The following is a 22,822-nucleotide window of genomic DNA, read 5'->3' on the forward strand; positions in this document are numbered from 1 at the left end:
CGCCGCCCAGCGTGAGCGCACCCTGTGCTGCCACCGAGACTCTTCAGTCAGAACGCTCTCTGTTCTGTAAGGGTGTAAGGGCGTGTACACTTCGTGCCGCTTTCGGCTGCTGGAGTTACATTTCTTCACAGTGGCTTGTACGGAGCTGTGTTTTGGATTTGTGCTGAACACAGGGTTTATAATACGGAGATGTGTTCGTTGTTGCTGAGCAGGGCTTGCACAGAGCCAAGGCCTTTTCTGCTTTCTGTGCTGCCACACTGGCACGGAATTTGGGAATGTATGGGAGGTTGGGAAGAGACACAGCTGGGACAGGTGACCCAGACTGACCAAAGAGATGTTCCAGACCTCCATTTATAAAGTAGAGGAAGAAGGAGGAAGTGGGGGACATTTGGAGTGACAGCATTTGTGTCCCCAAGTCACCACTATGTATGATGGAGCTCTGCTCTCCTGGAGATGGCTGAACAGCAGCCTGCCCATGAGGAACAATGAATTAATTATTTGTTTTATTTATTTGTGTGTGTGGTTTTTACTTTCCCTATTAAACTGTCTTTATCTCAGCTCATGAGTTTTCCAGCTCTTACCCTTCCATTCTCACCCTGATCCTGCTGGTGGGGCAGCGAGCAAGTGGCTGCCTAGGGCTTGGTTCTGGCTGGGGTGATACGACCACAGTTTTCAAGCCTAATCAGCAGGAAAGGAGACCTTATCAGTGAATCAATCAGCTTTTATGTATATATATATATATATATATATATATATATATATATATATATATATATATATATATGTAATATATTAAAAAAAAAAAAAAGAGTGGCTTGCTTTTAACCATCAGGATTTTCTTGCTGAGAACATAGCATTCAGGAGATAGTAAGTCCTGTCCACTTCAGAACCTGGATCAGTTTTGCATCTTGCAAATTTCCACCCCCAGAACAGCATTTCTTCCCTCTCTATTAACAACAGATGTTCTACCAGCATGAAAATACTGGTAGAAGGGGTGCTACCCCCTAAGACATGCTAAAAATTAAAAGTACACTTGGCTTAACTTTTCACAATTTTATTAATCTTCGTAAGCAGGCACTGAAGAGTGTAGAAAGATAAATAACCTCTGGTCTGTACACATTCCCAAGTGTTGTCAACTTCCCTGTCTCTCCCAGAGATCCTTTCAGTTCTAGACAGCAGGACAGGGATCTGGCCTGTTGGTCTGGTTCCAGTTCACACCTGGGGAGGAGTTGGCTGTGGTCACTGAAGCTGCTTGGCTGGAAGTTCAACACCCTCAGCTTTGCCATCTGAAACTGCCAGGAGAGGTACGACAGAGCAGGTGGGTATCCTGGTGACACTGAGGGAGACTGTATACATAAGGACAAGAGGGAACTACTAAAAAAGCAAAACAGGTGATTCACAGGGAGAATTTGAGTCTTTCAACAGATACTGGGCCTATCCGTGTACATCTGGAAGTCCAAATGTTTTTTGAACAAATTTACTTGTTCTTTAGCTGCCAGCTTTACAGAGACTAACTTCCAAGTGTGTTCCATTCGTGTAAAACCACATCTGAATGGCCCTGCCACTCACAAAGCAAATGTTTTGCTGGGCAAGTAAATATTCCAGAATACAATTTTCCACAGAAATGTGGCAACTAAAGAAAACATTTTAATGCTCTCATCCAACTGTCTGAGGTTTTTTTCACCCGTAACTGCAGTTACAAAACCATCACACAAAATATCTCATGCCAGCCTCTTTAATGTCCATGCACTCTGAAGTAAATTTTACACTTTATCAGATATAACTTTGATGCCACAGGGCTCTTCATCATCTTATAATACCTTTTACCTTATTGCTATTCCAGTAAGACTGAGAAGACTTAGAAGTATATCAATAGAGAAAGGACAAAGCCCTATTGATCCGCTTGAAAAATCACTTTTTTTCTTTTTTCATTTAAAAAGATATTTAGCTCCCTTCAAATCATCTGTCAGCCTATGAAAAAAAAGAAACACAAAAGAAAACAAAACTCCAACTCCACAACCAAACATAATTAAGAAGGTGACATAGAAACAAAAGACTGAAATGAAAAACATTATTTATGGGTAAAAATACTGGCCACTGTTTTCCTATCCATCCCCTAATCAATCCTGGGAATAGATGAAGCTGAGAGAGTCCTATGATTTAAGGGAGTGTGAGGTTTGGTGAAGAATGGCTGGGCTTTCAAGGCAGCCAGCTGTTTGCTACGTGAAGGCAGCAGCACTTGCAGGAAAGCTCTGGAGTCAGAACATTTGGCAGAAGCATCTGCCAGGTGGATCCCAGCACTGCTGAAGGACAGTGGAGAGGCTGACCAAGGCACTAGAGCCGTGACTGCAGCTCTAGCAATATGTTCCTGAACCCACACAGAAAAGATGTTTTGCTGGCCTGGAGACTGCCTCCTGTTCCTCTTGGCCTTGAAAGAAGGGCTTAACACGTTAATGGAATGTTCAGATCTGAGACTCCGTCCAGACAGCTGAAATAATACATACATGTCAAATCACTACAGACTGCCACTGTCTGAGACCAACAATATGTGGTAGGTCAGGGTTTCAGTATGAGAAGCTACAAAAACCATTTCTGTGGAAGTTGGAAAACAATATTGAAAACTCCAGTGTCTTCTGGGCGTAACTATAAGATATTTAAATTTAGGTTCAGTTACTAAAGTGTGAAAGCATTTTGTTCCACCTCCAAAGCAAATCTTATCTACCAGACCAGAGGCATTTTGGGGTCTCCATGGTACTAAAAGCTATAGGTCTGTTTAAGACAGGCTCAAAAGTCCGGAGTGCTGTTGACAGTTTATTATACCTCCTTGTGATGGGGATCAATCAACTTGGAACAGCAATAAAAACAATTCTATCACAGCTCTTCCTTTCAGTTCTTGTCATTATGCAGTGCTTGTTCCAGTTTCAGAAATTAGATTACTGCAGGGATTTTAGTGTCAGCACTGCACACAAGGACAGCTACCATGTTCCCACCTCCCACAGCTGCTACTGGATTGTTTAATTTTATCTTAAACAACTGCCACTGTGATCAAATCCATCACTACTTGAGCTCACCAGTTAGCACAGCGTTAATGAACAAAAAAAAAATAATACATATCTGGCAGGAAAAGACAAGCAATCCCTTATAAAGCAAAGTGACATATATGCCCACGTTTTCTCTGCTGCACACTGGACAAATTAGGTTTACAGAAACAATTACCAAAATATTTCAAAAGCACTTCAGTTTACCATATCACAGATTCCTTTGTGCCTTTTCTCTATTTATGCTTCTGGTTCAGAAGTCATTTTTGCTGTCATTATTTTTGAAAAATGGGGGGCAAAATAAAGTCCTGCTTAGCAGCACTATAAAATTTTTGTTTTGTCTTCAGCCAACAAGTTCATTCATTCTGGAATAAATGTTCAACATGAGGGATGTTCTTCCGGTGATGTGACACAATGCACAAGTAGACGAGGAAGAGGAGACACAGCAGTGCCGTAGCTGTGAGGAAGACGAGGAGCCCAGCAAACAGAGAAGGGTTCAGAGGTAGCTGGATCAGCTTGCCTTCTGCTGGAATCATGTTTGTGAGGCTTAACATGTAACCAAGTGACCACGCTATGCTGCTGTTGCCAACCTGAAATGAAGACAGAGGAGTCCTATTCCCATGGAATTTTCAAGCAAAGAGAATAGACTCCAAAAGCTCAACTGCTGTTAATGGCAACTGTCCTTTAAATTAGCAAGGAGAAACCTTTAGTGGAATATACAAAGAAGATACAGAACCATTTTAAATTACCCTTTTTCTGTAGTTCTAGAGGATGGTAATAAAATTGTTCACTGGGCTAAAGAAGCAAGACACAGGTATTGGAGGGGTACAGAGATGTGTGGTGTATATGCAGACAGACAGTTATGCAATTTTCTGTGCAAGAAACACATTTTAAACAAACAAATAAAAAAACCCATGACTACTATGCCAATTGCTAAAATTAGCCCCTCACCTTAGCCAAATCCCAGGATGTCATTTGAGTTCAAGCAAACAAAAACAACCCACAAGGAGTCTCACCAACATGGACAAAGAGGAAGCAAGGATAAAGTCCCCAAAGCAAGAACTCTATTTATCATCTTTTGTTCCATGTTTGTTTTTGTGCCTGCAAATGAACCAAAACTAGGCTCTTCCATTTAAAAAATAAACATAAATTAAAAACTACTTCAAAATGGATGAAACAACAGCCAAGGGAGTATGTTTGTATTTGCTCTATGGTTCTCCTGCTCTGCTGTCTTTCCCCACTTCTAGTTTAAGCAACAGAGTTTACCAGTTTTCCATTGTCCTTTTCATTAAGTCATCGTCCTGGCACTTGATAAGGAAATGATCAAAAGGTAAAGTGTCTTCTGTCTTCCTCTCATCATGAAGTTTAAAACTTCTAATTTTTGCAAATCATGTAGCTCTGGATCTCACCCAGATCTTAGCATTAGGCCAAGGTCCTTTTCATTGGTTGTGTTCAGTAATTAAAAGGAAATATATACTCCTAGCATAGACAAAAAAAACCACCCTCCAGTCATAGTAAGATTGTGCTGTTATCTCTAGGGTAGCTTAGCTGATCAGCCAACATTAGATCTTACTATTTTAGTAGGGGCAGATCTAATAAAGAGGATATAGTCTTGCCTTTTGGAGTTTCATGATTACTCTAGTGTAAAATCTAGGTAACAAAGGTATTAATTTCAAATAATTAATTAATTAAAGGTATTAATTTCAAATAAGCCTTCTGGGGTTTTCTTTTCCTCAGTATTGTTATAGTCTTGGCTAAATACAAGAAAATGTTGCTGTTCATGGCTGCTTCTCTCTGCTGGGGACAATGCAATATATATTTAAATATCAAGACAAATCCACACCCCATCCCCCTACCCAGTGGAGATTAAGATCTCAAAGTAAACTCTATGCTGTTTTTCTGGTGGAACAGCTCAATTTTGGACACTCCTCCAGAGCTACTAATGATTGTCCACCAGAGGTCAAAATAAGGCAAGAAAATGCTACTTGATTCCTCAGTGCACAAGTAATAGATATGACTGTTCAGAAAACATTGCTTTTGATTTCTCATTCACAGCTTGCCAGCATCCCCTGCATCTAAGGGGATTTAAGAATACACCATGAAGATCTACAACCTATTATTTTGTTGGCTTTGCATGCAAGTGCTGAAGCATTTCCAAACTATATGGACATCAGGAGACAGTCTGGGATAGGATTTTAGAGTAAGGCTTTGTATAGTAGCAAAGAGGAAAATAAATGCATCTATGACACAGATATTGTAAGCCTTCTCTCTCTTTCTCAAGGCAATACCCCATCAAAATACATTCTTATTCCAGAGAGACAGATTATGGCACAGACGGATGAGCTGGGTGAGGATGAAAATTGTCCTTGTTGCTTCATCACCACTCACTGACTCCAAACCACTTTGCCAGTTCCTCCAAGGCTCTGCCAGGAGACAGCAAAGCAGAGTTCTGTTCTCCAGCTCAGCAGGGTTAGCTCAAACTGACCTTGACTGGTGAGGTGTTTTAGGCAGATCACTGCCTGGAGCAAAATACTGTGGAAATGTTTAAAACACAAGTGTTTGATCTTGGCTTAAAGCTCTTTAAAAGAACCTATGTAGCATCTCCAAGCAATGCTGAGACCCCTGAAAAACAGGCTGAGATTGCTCCTGAGGTTTGAAAAGTGGCTTTGTCTTATGCCAAACATTTGACAGTCATTTACCAAGGCTATTTGCAACCATTCGTTTTTGCTGTCTCCTCCTCAAGCTCATTGGATTAAAATGACAGTAATAGAAAATTATTATTACTCACCTCCTTTTGAAAATGTATCTGTGGCCAAGTTTCTGCATTGAAGTTGTAACCATGTACAAGCAAGTAATAAATGAAATTGGCTGAGAAACAGTAGGATCTAGCATATATTTCTTCAAATTTAGGCAGCATAAATGGGAGCTGAAAGCAAAAGGGTTTTTTTTTAAAAAAAAGTTAATTATAGAAAAAGCAAATGCTTTGGGTTTTGTAACTAAAGAATATTTGGGTTCTAATTAGCAGTTAATAACATTTTTCAGAAACACCAAGTAAAGGTGTAGACAACTAGATACAGGGATTCAGAAAGACTCTAAAAGTGACATAGCTTTTGTAGTAAACAATGAAAATAAACATAGAACTGCACATTGAAATCATAACATCCTCATAACAACTGAGGATGTTATGATTTCTAAAATTTCCATGTCATCTCTACAGTGTGGTTAGAACTTGAAATTTTGAAACCTATTCCAAGTGTTAAGAATGGTTTGAAGCACAGTGGAAAAACAAATGCTGGGTTGATACAGACCTTTGAAAGGTTCTGAGCACATAGCTGGTTCATATTATTTTTATATCCCTCTTTTAGAGGTTTAAAATGGAAAAGAAAAATCCCAACAACACCAAAAACCAACCAACCAACCCACTTACCTGTGCCCAGCTCTGTGAACAGAAAAACCACATACTTGAATTGAAGTCATCTAGTGAAAAGTGCCCAGATAAATTCAAAGCATTAGTTGTATAGTAGAATCCAGAGAAAGCCTATAGAAAAGGAGTGGATAACAGTTTACTTTCAGAACTACAGAAATCAAGAGCAAGCAAGCTCAGAAAGAAGCACACTGTGTTTGCAAACCTACCACAAAATTCCCTTTAGCTTTTGGCTGATGTATTCCATTAAATGGACAGTCCTCTCTGTCTCTGCAAGCAGTGAAGTTAAACAATAAAGAAACCATCTCCTGGCACAGACCTGGGTCTCCTGTTCCATGGAATTTTACAAGCTGGTTTGGATAGTAATTTGCTGGTCTCAGAGACTGTGTACAAAGGCTGCCAAAGAAGTCCTTCATTGTTAATGCTGTATTATAGTTTTGAGGGTAACAGGGATTATCCACATTGGCACTGGCGTTTGATTTCTGGGGGGAAAAGAATCAAACAAAAACAAACAAGAAAACCCAAACAATAAATACTAGTCAAAAGCAAGAAAGACCTAATTTGGCATGAACTACAGGAATCTTTTTAAACTGCAGATACATATATTTTTCTGTTCATTGACATGACTGGTCAGCACAACACTGCTGATCACTATAATTCATAGGAACTCCTTTCTCCAGAAGTCATTGGCAAGATCAGCAAAATATTTACAAGGCCTTTTTGTCAAATGGCTCTCACTAATTTTTAACAAATACACTCACTAATTTTTAACAAATACAAAGTTCTTTGTATGAAACCTAAGAGTGTTTGGCCACAACAAAGCACAACTGAGCTTTTACTGGGATCTCCAGACTCCAGCAAAGGGAAGATAATACAAGCCTAAAGACCCTGTTCAGACAATTACTGAACACTTGCAAGGGCAACGTAGCAAAGGGTCTTAAACAGACCTGGAGCAGCAATGCTAAAAGCCTTTTCTCAGCTTCATCTCTCCCATAGCACTGGTAGCTGTGAGTGTAGACATTGTAGTTGTAACCATACAACTTCACTTGCAAGGTACTGTTGAAGTGCTCCTCAGGGTCCTCGGGGATAAATGAAATTTGAGTGGAAGCTCCTCCGAGGTCCAGTGCACCCATAGTCTCTTTTCTGTAAGGATGGACCCATGTCCTCCAAAGGTTTCTCTACATGTAAAATTAAAAACAAGGCAAATTAGAAATGTCATCTGTTTGTTCTCCCCTCAAGCTTTTCTACTCTTTACTTCTTGAAACTTTCCCCCTCTTCTTTGTCCTCCACTCTTTCAAAAAAAAAAAAAAACTATGGGGAAAATGTGCAGATGTTTTTATGTAAGAGGGATGTACTTTCCAAGAGTGAAATGATCTTGAAAGATGGGAGAATGAATGCAGCATAGTGTTCCACTCAATAGGACAGCACAATGACCAAAGCATACGACTAGCCAGAGCAATGTCTATCCTAGAATGTAGGGAATTGCAGTTCAGATACCCAGGAGAACTTGAACAAATCTGGATGGAAATGGTATCAAGATTTACTTATTTCAAGGAAAGAAGAAATATTAAAGGAATACTAAGAGATCACAGAGATAGAGAGTGAAAATAGTGTGAAAAATGCAAAATAGTCAGGCTTTGACTCCATCAAAGTCAAAAGAACAAGGACCTTTAATCTGCAGATCTCCTCCACTGAAACTGCAGTCTGATCCATTCAGATGGCATTTTTCCCTTTACCCAAAATATTCCCCAAATTCTGTATTTGATCTACATAGTCACAGTGCCAAATACAGATTTCCCATGATTATCTGTGTCAATATTTACCCAATGAGCATGATGAGATGAATGTATACACAAGAAGGGAAACAATGGGGTTTATGGGCTAGCAAATACGCTCACAATAAAATTCTACAGTGAAAAACTCCCATAAACAATCCCTCATAGAATTTGACTGTGAGCCCGCTGTCACAAGAAAGGTCAGAATTTCTCTCTTCTACTAGTGATATTACACACATATTCCTTCACAGAACTCTCTAGACTAAGCCGGTTTCACAGCATCTTGCAGTCCATTTTTATGAATTTGCCAAATGGAATTTGATTTTTGGATTATTAAAATTTATGTGGTAGAAGACCAACACCACCTTGAAGAACATGATGCCATTTTTGTTGCATGAAATGCATACAATGAGAAAAACTCCTACAGAATGGGTGATTTCAATACTTGTTTTCTTAACATTGCAAGTCACCAACACATTCAACCATGAGCTATCACTCACAGCACCAACAAGTAATTCCTTCCTATTTAATGGCCATGATCTGATAGGAACCATTCAGTCAGGACAGCTAGCAATACTCAGCAGTACTGGTTGAAATTAATTTCATTTCTGGTAAGGCAATCTGGCAGAAGTGCTGTCGATGCTGAGGGCAGCACAGTCCTGCCGTGAATGCAGATGAGTCATTGCAGATTGTCTTGGTACATCTTTTACTCTGAATGAAATCACACCGAATACCTGTACCTAAAAAGGGATCTTCCAACACATCTGACTCCCTCTCTGCTCTGAGGCTCCTGCCTGGCCCTATTCCAAGTTTGGGAACAGCATGAGTGTGTTTATATTGGTATCACTTGGTCTGCACAGGACAGTTGGTGTCATCCACTGCTCATAGCCTGCAGCTTTTCAGCAGTCTTGAAAGGAGCTGTGTATGAATGATTTCTGGCTCAGCTGAGGCATATTTGACCACCTTCAGTGCTTCAAACAGTCTTGTCTGCTTAAGACAAGTGAGCCAACACTGCCAAACAATTTGGAGACCCCTAAGCCAGGCAGCTCCTTCACCAGCAGGGCAGCAGGCTCAGCAAACAAGCAGAAGAAAAGAGCTTTAGTTGGCATCACTGTCAAAACAATCAACACCTGTCACACTAAACATACCAATGCATTTAAGAGCAATCTAACCTTTTGGTTTTAGGTAAGACACCCAATGCCATTTAGAGAAGAGCTCTTTTTCTGTGGATCAACAATTTTACCTTTGCCATATCCCATTCCCATAACAACATATTCTTTGATTTATGTTTGCCCTATTACTGCTACAAAAAGACCCTGTTAGAGACTTCAGGGGGAAACAAGTTGCAACGATAACACTTTAACAGGCATGTCCTCTCAAACTTCTCATATATAAGAGAGCAACAGTGAAAAGAAAATCATGCAGTTTTTTCCACACACCTCTAAGAAATTGCCCATTAAATAGTTGGCTGTTATCCATCCATACACCCCTTCCTCTGGCCCAGTTATGATCTGCGCACCCCTAAATTCAAAAGGTTGTGCTCTGAAGTAGCTTTGAATGCTTGCAAGGACTTCATTGGCTGCCGATTCATTTTGCAACCTAAGCAATTCACAAAACATGAGACACTGAGCATCTGGAAAGGCAATTTCATGTTTATTGTTCACTGACTAGCAATTCAAGAAAACTCCTACAATCACCTAAATGAAATAGACATTATTTCCCTAAAGGGGAAGCTTATGAGAGGGAACCAGTATCCAGCATTTTTTCAGCAAGTAACTCCCTCAGTGTGTACCAACTTCACTCTTTATCATGCAAGTTCATGGGTGGTTTTTTGTTTTTTTTTTTTTTTTTTTCTCCTTATATATACACACTTTTATTCTTAATGAACTGAGTGTTTATATGACACCTTCTGGTTAAAACAGTCCTGGAATCTCTCTTCCAGCTCTGTTTAGCCACAGAACAAATATAATAAAGCCAGTTTGTGCCAGGGCTAGAGCCACAGACAGACCCCAAAAGCTGCATCACATCAGATCACATCCACACTCAGAATGCAGTGTCTAGCTTCAATCTGCCTTTGCTGCCCATGGACATGCACAAACATTATCTGTTTACATAACATTGCATTTTATAACAGATGAGAAAATTAAACTCCAAAATAAAGCAAGTTTCTTTGCAATACAGCATAACAGAGGGGTTTTATGCAGACATGCTTTCCCTCTCAAAAAGGTTTATTAAATGAAATTGGCTGGGCTCCATGTCCTTTTGAGATGGCCAATTTCCAGTGGGTAAAAATGCATCCAGTACATTTTTCATGTTCTGTTTTCACAGATTGCTCTGCTAGTATGCATACAGAGTAGTTCAAGTTTCTGCCATACCTCAGCAGTCTCATGCCAGCTGTAGCCCCCAGATAAACAGAAGTGTTTTTATGCAGATGAACTGGTATTCTCTCCTTCACTTTATTCAGACAGTCATCAAGAGGCTTGGCAAGAGCTCCAGGGTTACTCTTATAGCTGGATATACCAGGGCCTAAAAGAGAACAAGGAGATAGATTTCATTCTGCTTTGCCAACTACAAATTAGCCCAATAAATAAACAGGTGTTAGGAGAAAGACATTTCCCCCTTACTCCCCCACCGTAACTGCAAACAAGGGTAGGATGGCTGAAAACTAGGAGTGCTTATGGAATAAACAATGTGGTCTCTGTGCATTTCAAGACGCACAGAAATGGCTCTTGAATTCATAGAGGTACAAGTCTGCTCTGGTGCATGAACTAGTAAACAGCTTTCCAGATTTCCAAAGCCTTCAAAGAGCAGGAATGAGAGTTACACCATGCTGCATAAAGCATAGCTATTTGAACAATGAACACTCCAAAGACCATCAGGAACTTGACTTGTTCAGGCTCAACTTGAGTGTAAATAAAACATTCCTTACTAAAATTCCCTAGCTGAGGAAATTGCATGGAGAAAAACTGCAAGAACTCCATCTGCCTCTGTAACAGCCATTTATTGCACAACCTGGTCCCAAGCTAAGCAAAAGGTGGCTCTTAGCCACCTTTCTTAATTCTTGATTTAGTTTCTTGGTTGAAATGAGAAACCATTTATGTTCAGTCACATTGCATTGATAGAAACAGAAGAAAAAATATGTAAGCCTTTACAGATTCCACACTCCAGAACTCCTTTTTTGACTGTGTGAATTTAAACATAAACATTACCATGTCATCATTAGATGTTCACAGCCCTGGTTTTGAAGTAAGACTTTCTGAAAGTCTTAAGTCTAGCACAAACAGGCCTGAAACTGGAAGGAAAGCTGCTACCAGAGGAAAACAGAGCAGGAACATCCTCAGCAGCTGCCATTGCCTCACGTTGCTTTGGTGGCTGCAACTTCCCATCTTCCAGTGTTCAGACAGAGCAGGTCACAAGACAATGACCATTTTCTTCTGGACAACTGCCTGCTTTGCCAATGCTTAGAGCCTTACCAGGACAGATTAACTGCACTATAAAGTAAGGATTTTGATTTGGGACTGGTTCCTATACACAAGGGCAGAGGTACTTAATAAAGGCAGAGATGAAGTCATAAAACCACCAGAAAAATCACAGAGTAGTTGATCACTTGAACTTCTAGTTCAGAAGGTATGTGAAAATCTGTCTTTTATTATGCCCAGAGCTATCCCCCAGTTTAAGTGCTTAAGACTATGGTTAGAGGGTCACTAAAGAAACACTGACAGATGTGCTCACCACCATCACCCACAGCTTAGCTGGGGACATCTCCCAGGAACCAGCCCTCTGTCTCCTCCAGTGCAGAGTTATCCAAGACTAGAAGACTGAACCCTGGTGATTTTGTATGCTCAGGGATTGGGAGTACTTGGCTGATCATGGCTAAGGACATGAACCTGGAGAGTTCACAGCAATTTGGACTCCTCTGTTTTGCAATTTATTTGTATTCCCCGGAGGTAAAACAAAATCTAAACCAATTCAAAAAAATTCACAAGGCACTGCTCTTTTATTTTGGTTTTTTTTTTGTTTGTGGTGGGTTTTTTTTGTTTGGTTTTTTTTTTTTTTTGAGAAGAATAATGCAGTTTCTCTGTGCATTTTTCCCAAACCAGAATTCCTACAGGCAAACATTCCTAATGAGTCAAGACACGACTCAGAGCGTACCCCTCCCCTGAGCAGGCTGGCCACCATTCCAGCAGTTTGTAAGGACATTTCATCATTAGAGACATGACAGTGCATTACTTCTGTTCATGTTACACTTGCTTTCCTTTCCTTGTTCTAGAATTGCTGAGAATGTTCACACAAACATTTAACATTAAAGATAGAAATGCTGGTGCTGTTAAGAAACCATTGCCTTCTACTGCCTGCTACTCATGGGCCTCTGTGGCTACATCTCCAGCATCTATTTCCAGACACAAAGAGGGATGCAGACTTTGCAAGATCATGACTGAGAGAGAAGGAAAATACTCTCTTTGAACACTACAGTTATTATCAGTGAACAAAAAACCTGATTTCCTTCCCCTGCCTGGCCATCTGTCTTCACAAAATGCGTGGCATTTCCCTAACTTTGAAAGCTGAGTCAGATGTCACTGAATTTGACTAAGAGTTTCTATGAAGGAATCCACAAACACCTAACCATACTGAAGTGTGATCAGAAGTCAGCCTAGTCTGTCTGTCTGTGAGATATCAATTCAAAACCTCAGACAAAAGACAGGGCAGGTAGCCAGTGGTACCTGTGGGACATCTTCTAGCTGTGCACAGACACAGGTTTTCCTGAGACAGAGGCCACACCTACATATTTGATAAAACAATGACATCCTGTCAGAAATAGTCCTGCCAATTTAGCTATTTTACTCAATATTACTCAATTTACTACTAGTTCTGTAGTGTGGAGAAGCTTAATTAACAACTAGCACCTAACAAGAGCTAGATTGCCATTATTCTAAAACTCTTTTTATTCCAAAACTCTTTTTATTCCAAGCTATTTTAAAATATATATATAATGCTTTTATTCTGAAAGAAACACAAGGACTGAACATTTACAGATTCTGACTGTCTTCAGATTGAATTCTGTCTGCACCAATCATGCACTGCCATGGAGTAAATCAAATTTTGCTACAATTTCCTTTCTCTGGTGCAATGATTAGAGCACCTTACTGTATCAGGAAGAAAATAACTAATGCTGACAGATACAGACATAGTCTTGACAGTCTTCCCTCTGCAGCAGTGAAAAGCAAAAAAGGGAAGGGAAGGGAAGGGAAGGGAAGGGAAGGGAAGGGAAGGGAAGGGAAGGGAAGGGAAGGGAAGGGAAGGGAAGGGAAGGGAAGGGAAGGGAAGGGAAGGGAAGGGAAGGGAAGGGAAGGGAAGGGAAGGGAAGGGAAGGGAAGGGAAGGGAAGGGAAGGGAAGGGAAGGGAAGGGAAGGGAAGGGAAGGGAAGGGAAGGGAAGGGAAGGGAAGGGAAGGGAAGGGAAGGGAAGGGAAGGGAAGGGAAGGGAAGGGAAGGGAAGGGAAGGGAAGGGAAGGGAAATAAACAGTACAAGCAAGGCTAAAAACAGCTAAGGAACTTTCCTTTGAGCTCACCTTTCACATTGCACTTGAAGGTTTGGCTCACTACTCCCGTGTTGTTTTCTTTTTCCGCTGGCCACTCATAGACATAGACTGTAGTCCGAGAGGATCCAGCATCAACGACTATTCCATACTGGGGATTAAGAAAGAATACATTAGATGAAGAAACAAACAATGACAGCTTAAATGCCCATGTGCAGCTGCACTTCACTGCACCACCAGACATTTAGAAAATGCATGCACAGTGTATTATTTACAAGAGAGATTAATTTGAGTGTTAGGCGCTTAGGCATGAATCCAAGCACAGAATGAATCTGGCTGCAAACCAAGGAACATACTACATATCTTCAATAATTAATTTGGTGGGGATGGAGAATGCTCATCCCCTTCCAGCATCAGGTTCAAAACCCACAGTGACAAATAGATAACACTGTGTTAAGGCCTGATTTTGGAACGGGTTAATTTTCCTTTTTCCCAGTCCATTCCCTGAATACAGAAGGGTTTGATATCTAAGCACAGGCTTTAGATTCAAGGATGCACAAGGGATCCATACAGCTGTGAGCAAAGAGGTAAAGTACCTAACAGTCGACAGTATGAATGATGTAACAAGTCTGGTTCTTTCTTAATTGCCCTATAAACCTCTCTCTTGGAGTGGTTTACTCCACCTCAGAGTTTGCCTCTGAGAACAGGCTGTGCCAGAGTATGAGACAACACAGAGAGAAAGAGAATCAATGTTACCCCATGATTATTTATAAAATAAATAAGAGAGATTTAAATTACTTGCCTCAGGTCCCTTGGACTCTGGGATTAAAGCATAGGTTTCTCCATCCCACCCCACTGCTCACCAGACCAGTCTTTCCCCCTTTCCCATATTTTATGGCAGGAGAAAACTGTAGTAACTGGGAAGGCAATCTCATAAAGGGAACCAAATGCTATTTTGGTATCCTCTTAATGATCCCTGCAAGTATGTCTAGTTCTTCCAAAGTCACTTAATTGGTAGGAGTCACACAGTATAGGGTTCATTTTTCTGTCTGCTTTTTTCTTTTGAAACAGACAGATGCCGAGGAGCCTGACAGTACTGAAAAATGAGAGCCTCCATCTGTCTGCAAAGCAGTAAGAGCCCCTGTAACAGGCTGATAAATTTCATCCCACTGCCTCCCTGGGGGACCAAAAAGTCCAACTGGGAAGGATCACTGCTTCAGGTGGCAAACCATTCAGCTTCCACACCTGATTATTCCCAGCTTCTACTGTAATCCTAAAAACTCCTGGCCCCCAAAAATTACCAGCAATACCAGTCTAGTCTGTTTTACAGAGGATTGTTAGATAATGAAAATTTCATTTATAGTTAAACAGACAATATTTACCCTGATACACTAAAAGATTAAAGCCTCCACAGATACTATCAAACTACAGAGATACTATCAAACTACATCATCAGGTTCTGTTTCAGTAACTACTTTGGCAAAGATAATTTGAGTCTATTTCCTCTCCTTGGAAGATGGGCACCCTGGAGGTACATAATACAGTAATGGTCAATCTGCTTAAAGACTACTAATTAAATCTAGTCTCAGCTTAAAGTGCCAAACATAAGTTTTTAACTTGGCTACTTTTAGAGCTAACTATGCCCAAGGAGAGCTGGAAGATAATGGAAGTATTTTGACCTCAGTTAACTGTGGGCTTTTTGAGCCACTTCCTCCTTCCCCTGTATTTCCCAGCCTCCTTCTAGAAGCAAGAGATTTCCTTCCCAAAGAGTAGTGGATACTTACAGCGAGTACACTTATCTGAATCAACGTGTGATTGAAAATTTTTTACATTTTCTTTCTCCCCTCCTCCTCCTCTATGTTTCCTATACAGCCTCTTTCTTCCTTAAAAGAGATGCTCATTTTTTAAAAGGTTTCTTCGGCCCATTTCAAGGTGACTTGTAAAGTTCCTCAGAACTTGTGTGAGTTCACTGTGTGCAAACTGGCCCATGCAGCCTCAAAAAGTGGTGATCAGTGACAACTGTGCCACATGTTAGGACCAAGATTAATCTTTAATTAAAAAAACAGAAATCACACAGGATGCTGAATCTTAAGAAGGTGAGAGAATTCTGCAAGCCTTGTCTTAGCAGGCTGCCGAAGACAAACTGGCTGGATTAAAATTTTCTAGGGATGTTAGATTTCTGTCCAAGTTGCACGTTGGATCACCTTTGGCTGCTCTTTAAGGGCAAGCAATGCCTTCCTGCTTTGAAATGCACTGTGAGAGCATTGGCAAACCCTTATCCCAGGCTAGCAGCTATTAAATAGAACTACTTTTTCTCCCTCCTTTCCTTCCTCCCTCAACGGTCTCACTGGGTATTTCCATCATCTCAAAGGCCTGGTGATTCCCTAATATCCAAGTACTGCACCATCAAATCTATGGACTAGATTAGTTGGACAAGACAGGGAGACAGCATTAACCCAGAAAAGCTTCAGAGTTCTGTTTTCTAGTCCAGAAGAAAAAAGAAAGAAGAAAGGGGGAAACAAAGTTACTTGAAGGAAAATGTTTATTATGGAAATATGGCTTTGTAGGTACATCCTGAGGAGAATTAATCCCAACAGATAAGCAAGCACAAGCCCCAGGATCAATCACCTTTTCAGCCTGAGTATCATTCCAATAGGAGGATGTAGAGATGCACAAACCCTTAAAGCAGGCACAGTTAATGATGGATCACCTACCTTCCAATCACTTTGGAAACTGCCAAGAGAAGCTAACAAGTTAAGCCAGTTACAGGGAAGATGGAGGTCACAAGAGTGGACCATGCTAGATGCATGCTTCAATTCAGCTACATAGGTTTGAACAATTTTCAATCAAGTACAACAGCCACAAACAATGCAAAACACTTCTTAAGAGCCAAAAGAAACATGAAAAATGTATGTATTGAAAATTGTAGCACTTCAAGGGGCAAATTAAAGAAATACAATAATGAAGTGGGTTTTTTTCTCTAGGGCTCACAAAACAGCAATAGACAGACAGTTTGGGTGGGTTTTTTTTTGACTGCTATAAAGGCTTATCTCATTCAGTGCTATCATTGTTTGCAATTGCAGACTTCTCAGCTGAGGATGTTTATGTTTTCTTCATCACACTTCTCACTTCATGGTGAGTATCAGTGAGTCACGAGTTCTTTCAGTGCCCCAATCTCATGCAATGGGCAGGCCCTTCCTTCACTAATCACTGGCTCAGTCTTCAGATAATCCAGCCATCAAGAATCCAAAACATTAAATTTTGCAATAACAGTTTAAAACACCAGTGGCATAGCATATAATTTATCTCTTGTGCCACAGTGGATGCTCTCAACATACATCTTGGGAAAGAGCTTTTATGCCACATATGCCACAGGTAACACAAAGAGTAGTAACAGAAGAACAAGGCCATTTACAAAAAAAAAAAAAAATCTGCTTTCATCATGTTGTTGCCGTAATTAATTTTACTCAACCATTAAGTTCAGGACACTGTCATTTCTAGGCTCCATCATATCAGCTAGCTACTGGATGGCTTCTCTGGCTTATCAAGGTCCTCCTTCTACCTGTGAATTTCTTGTAAATGTAAATTACTCACTGAGGACAGCTCAGTGTCTCAGGAATCAAACTCAGGGTCCTCCATATCACCTGCATTAGCAGGCTTACAGCCCAAACTCAAATCCAAAGCCAAGGCACACCCAGTAGAGGAAACAGCAGCCTTCCTACAGAAGCTGACGTGAAGCTGCTGTGATTCAGTAAGCTAACCTCCCCACTTAAAGTAGCTCCAGATAATCCAGATGGTTCAAATGCTTCCTCAAAAAGTAAGGTAAACAGTTTTATCATTCTGGTTGTGAAACTGAATTAATGACAAACACAAAAGGTGTGTAGGCTGTCTTTTAGCTAGTGGCTTCAGCCTTGTCCTGGCTTCAGCTGGGACACATGTCAATCCAGTCCTGCTTTGCATGAAAATTGGTGGGATGTGAGGCTGTTGCAAGCAGCCATTTGGGGCTCAACAGAGCACATACTTGAGGCACTGTGGCCCCAACACACACCCCCTGCCACACCACACAAACACATAAAACGGGTATCAGAATTATGGTTTTATCCCATTGTCTGACTCTCACACCACCAAATGATTCAGACTGAGCCAAAGGTGTTTATAATCCCATGAAGTGCAAGGAGGCATTAGCCTATCATTATCAGTGTGTGAACTATCCAGTTAAATACACCTGCAGATAGAAAGGTAGAAGGGACTTCAAAGAAAAACCTAACAAGAGGATCATGGGAAAAAAAAGCAGAACTCTACATGCTAGGCTTCTTAGAAGGGTATTTTCTACAGCTTTTACTCAGTTGTGTACATCTCGCATTGAAGAACCTGCAAACATGTTCCACAGCCGAAGGCAAAGCCTGATCTTCAGAGTACTTCAGTTTGTCTTTTGCAGTTTGGTCTGCCCCCCTTAAAGAAGTTAGTGTGATTCTGTTAATATCCAGCAAGTCCCAACACGTGGTAAAGGATCAAGTACATACATAGAGCCCAAATGCTTTTGAGACACAGGAACAATTTGCAAAGATGTCAGCATAAACTTCCCAGCTATGCTTTGGGGCAGAATTTAAACTCTGGGTATTTCCCACTTCAACATTATTTTAAAATCACTTCCAATCTCTGGCAAAATTAAAAAAAAATAAAAAAAAATAAGACATTTTGTGATAGCCACCACAAAGAGGGAATCAAGAAATAAATACTTTTCCTGCTTTGCTGGACCCATGACCAATTCTCTTTTTCTCTCAGCTTCAGTTTTCCCATGATGATATGATTAAACATTAATTTATGGCTGTAAGCTCATTTGAATCACTCCATTAAAATGAGTTTTAAAAGGCATATTATTAAATATCAGTTGAAAACATTGTTCTCCTTCCTGAGGTTGCCTAAGACTTACCTTAAGCCCTGGGGAGAGGATCTGTTGCTGATTTATCTGAATCACTGCAATAGCAATAACAAGGACTATGCTTAGAAGAAGGAACACTTGGGCAACAACACTCAGGGTTCTCGTGGGCATCCTGAAACGACAAAGGGAATTTGAAAGGATTTGGTGATTCTGTCTTAAAGCCTGAAGCCCTGAATCACTTGAAACTCATAAAATCTAACTTCATCAACTGGATCACCTACTGGAAATTCCATCTCCTCCTCAAGAACTGCCTGGTGTTTTGCAACCACTAACTATTTATTGTGTGGAAGGGCCGTGTCTGTATTGTCATGCGAACGATGCCAGATTTCACCCTCAGCCTGCCCGTATTCCACGTGGTGCCTACGTGTAGGTGCCTGCTCCCCACCTCACACGCCTGAGGAAAGGCGGGCTGTGGGCAGCAGGCCGGGGCTGCTGCTCACTCAGCCCTCCCCTGGGCTCCTGCAACACAGACACAACCATGGCCAGGCACACACCTGAGCAGGGCTGCTCCACTGAGTGCAGCTGGATGTTTCTGCCAGAGGTGCAAGGTTGGTGTTTACAAGAGATGCAGGCTTCTTCAACAAGAAAAAAATTAAAAATAAATTAAAAAGGAGGTTTTAAGAACATTAACATAGGCATCTACTAACAGCTGATGAAATGTGTGTGTGTGTGTGTGCGTATTCCTATTACTATCACTCTGCGCTGCTCATACAATATAAAAGATACACTTTAACTCAGACATTTTGCAATGAAAAGTTACTAAATCTAAGTAATTTGTCCACAGGTATGTTGGACAAACCCAAAGGTGGCATGAAACATGCATACTAACAATTAGGCTATTTATACGTTCATATCCTCTAGAAAAGTTTTCTAGAATTCAAATGTGGTTTAGGTTTCCCGGAACTTCCATTCATCCTTTTCCATTTCCCTGACCAGACATCTCTTAACCCCAAGAGATCGTTCAGTACCTCAGAACACTGACAATCCACATATCAAAATCCTTATGCTCCCCACGGGTTGAGGAGGAAAGAGGCAACTTTAGGGATATGGCAAGCTTAGAAGTGTCAGAGGAACACAACAAGGAGAACTTGCCTGCTTTTGTTATTCCAGAAATCATTGGTTTTGGCACAGAAAAATCAACATAGCCTGGCGTGATCTATCCTGAGTCACATCTCCTAATTCTTCCATACTGATTGCTGAACATACCAGTGGCTGCTCAGGACTGCCCTTCTATTTCAGCAATCACCAGTGCCAACCTGTGCTGAGGACAGGAGCTTAAAGGTGGTCTCCAGTCCATGGCCAGAGCACTCTAGGTCAGCCCCATTGTACCTGCAACACATGGTCTTGTCCTTAGCTCCAGTCAGAGCCCAAGGGCTAAAGGAGAAAGCAGAATGAATGCTTCTCATACAGCTTCCCTTTTCTAAACCCCATGGGCTCTGCAGTCTGGGTACCCATGGTCCAACATCTGTGTTCACATTCAAAGGGGAAGAACGAAATTTGTTTTGTTCTGGGATTAGCTTCACACTGAGCTTTGCCTATGGCTACTGCTTTCCTTCTTTGTCTTGCTATTTCTGTCGTGAAAACTATTTCAAATTGACTTTTGGAAACTCTTTGGACACATCTTACTTCCAAAACATTATTTTTTACATTCATTAACTCCCTTTTCTAAATCCATGTGGGCTCTTTGTTTACTGCCTATCTACTCTTCCAATACGTTTTCTTAGCTTGGTAATAGCTTTATCATCTTAATTATCAGTCAGTTTAAAGAGAAAATTACCAGCTACATTGGTGATCTATTTACTTCTCTTCGTTGCTTCAGTATCCTGAGGCATTGAAACATCATGTACACAGTGCACAAATGATAAAATGAAATCTTTATTTTACTATTACAAAGTATGTTAATACCTATACTGTAACCTGCAGGACATACTAATAAGAAGTATTTTCATGTCAGGACATACTAATTAGAAGTATTTATACAGATCAATTCCTTTTTGAAAGGAGAGAGCGGATTCTTAACTACACATTTATCAATAACCATCTGGATAAAATACTTTAGGGGGACAAAATGTCATTAGCTTTCAGTTGTACATGGATATATCTATATAATATTATAAAGTGACTGAAAGAGAACTATCTGCTCACAACCTAGTATATACCAGTCACTCCTGGATCAAAGCACTGATGGTTCAGTGCTGGGAAAAAAAGTCATCATCAAAGAAAAAATGTGCAGGGCAAACGACTCTTTGAAAAACCAAAGCATTACTAAAAAACAAAGCAATAATGACTATTAGACTCTTAACACTTAAGTTTTGAATGATTAAATATTTTCTGCTCCCATTTCTGGAAAATGGAAATCTTGGTTTGTTGAATTTCCCATGTGCTTCCCTGGTACTGGGATTTCTCTTCATCAAAGGTGATTTTTCTCTTTTCAAAAATCTTTTTTGAGAGGGAGCATGTAAGGTAAGGGCAGATCACTTGAGATATTCCTCATACAATCTTGTCCCATCGGCAATCAGGACAATTTCATCAGAAATAATCTGCAAATCCTGATTTACACAACAGCCTCTGTATCAAAAGGGCACCTTACACTCCGTGACCCCTTGAAGTCATCACACAGCTGACGCCTTTGCTGCCTTGCCACATAACTGGATCAGAAGCACGAGGCTGTGTTTACCTGTGGCTATACTCAGATCTAAGTGTCACACACTAGGCAATACAGTCACATCTGCCCATTCAGTGAAATCTGTAGAGATACCAGAGAGCAGTTCACTCACTCCACAGTTTAAACAGAGTTGTAAGGTGAAGAACTCTTGCTATCATTGTGCACTTGTTGGCAAAAAGACAAATAAAAGGTGTTAACTGAGTATCAAAACCCATTGCCTTCCATTATTAAAACATCATCATCCTGAAGCAAGAAACAGCATAAATACATATTTTCCACACCCAGTTAATTACGCTGGGCCACACGTGAGCACAGCAGAAGGATCACTTTCTTCACCTTACCTGCAAGCAAAAAGAATTCCTGCCTGCAAAGGAAAACACACTCTACTTCTTTATGCCAACATTTTAACTGAGTTAAATGCACATCAGTAAAAATCACTGTGCTGAAATTCCGTTTTCCAAGTAACTTGAAACACCAAACCCACTTCTTTTAGGTACTGACCTGTTTGTTCATAGGGTGGGTAAGCATGCACCTTTCTTTACGCTGTAACCTGAGAGATGCAAACACGTTACCATTTATTTCAGACGAGGTCGACAGGTGAATGCTTTAAGTGCTGTGGGGAAAAAAAAAAGCAAAATCAACCCCCCCAAAAAACCCCAAACAAACAAAAAACCCCCCACAAAACAGATCCCATAGCACTAAAACACCAACAACCACAGCACTTTAAACCCTATGGTGAAAACCTGCGAGGAGGTTTCACACGCCTCCCTTCGGAGGAGAAATTAAGTAAAAACAAGCACATGGACACAAAATTGCGGGTGAAGCTTTTCCTCATCTCACTGCCGTCCCGGATGAGAAAGCTTCACACGATGAGTGTGATTTGCGAGAAAACACCAAACCATCCCTCCAAAATACCGTGGGAGAGACAGAGCGACACCCCCGCCGCGTCGCCGGGGCGGCAGCCGCCCTTCCCCTCACCTCAGCCCGGCCCCGGTCCGGGGATCCCGGCCCCACACCACACACCACCTCTGCAAGCCGGCCCTGCCCGCCCGCTCCCGGGCCGCGGAGTGCCGGGAGCCGCCTGCACCCGCGGAGCGGCTACGAGCGCCTCTCTCCCGGAGGGATTTGTGGAGAGGCACCGCGCTGGTGCCCGCCCTGTGCTCCTGTATTTCCAAATAGATGGAAAACAAACAAACGAAAAAGCAACTTACAGGTAAAAAGTAAATTAAAAAAAAAAAAAAAAAAAAAAAATCCGGATGGCTGACTGAAGTGGAGGGAGGAGCTCTGCGGAGAGTGGACGCAGCCGGGGCGCCCCCGCAGCGGGAGATGCGGCGGGGCTGGGCCCGGAGGGGGATGCACCGGGCAGCGGGGCTGGGAGGGCACCGAGATTCCGCCGCAGAACCCTCGTGGCACGGCCGTGCCTCCCTCCCTTCCCCTCCTCCG

General features: G+C 41.3%; 1 protein-coding gene across 2 annotated transcripts; it reads right to left on the reverse strand.

The window, feature by feature from the left end:
- Positions 1–1,044: 1,044 nt before the first annotated feature.
- ENTPD3 (ectonucleoside triphosphate diphosphohydrolase 3) lies at positions 1,045–21,976 on the reverse strand. 2 transcript variants are annotated; one of them, XM_053962381.1, is made up of 11 exons: positions 21,881–21,976; positions 18,706–18,826; positions 13,806–13,923; positions 10,613–10,763; positions 9,677–9,836; positions 7,410–7,640; positions 6,672–6,944; positions 6,466–6,576; positions 5,827–5,964; positions 3,246–3,628; positions 1,208–1,292 (listed from the first exon to the last, which is right to left on the reverse strand). In XM_053962381.1, the coding sequence occupies exons 2-10, from the start codon at positions 18,823–18,825 to the stop codon at positions 3,395–3,397; spliced, it is 1,536 nt and encodes a 511-aa protein (XP_053818356.1). In that variant the 5' UTR covers position 18,826; positions 21,881–21,976; the 3' UTR covers positions 1,208–1,292; positions 3,246–3,394. The 2 variants fall into 2 exon arrangements, with proteins under 2 accessions (XP_053818351.1, XP_053818356.1); XM_053962376.1 differs by lacking the exon at positions 3,246–3,628 and having other exon boundaries at positions 1,045–1,292.
- Between the last annotated feature and the right edge of the window lie 846 nt (positions 21,977–22,822).

The sequence above is a fragment of the Vidua chalybeata genome, chromosome 1 (assembly GCF_026979565.1).
Source record: "Vidua chalybeata isolate OUT-0048 chromosome 1, bVidCha1 merged haplotype, whole genome shotgun sequence".
NCBI lineage: Eukaryota > Metazoa > Chordata > Aves > Passeriformes > Viduidae > Vidua > Vidua chalybeata.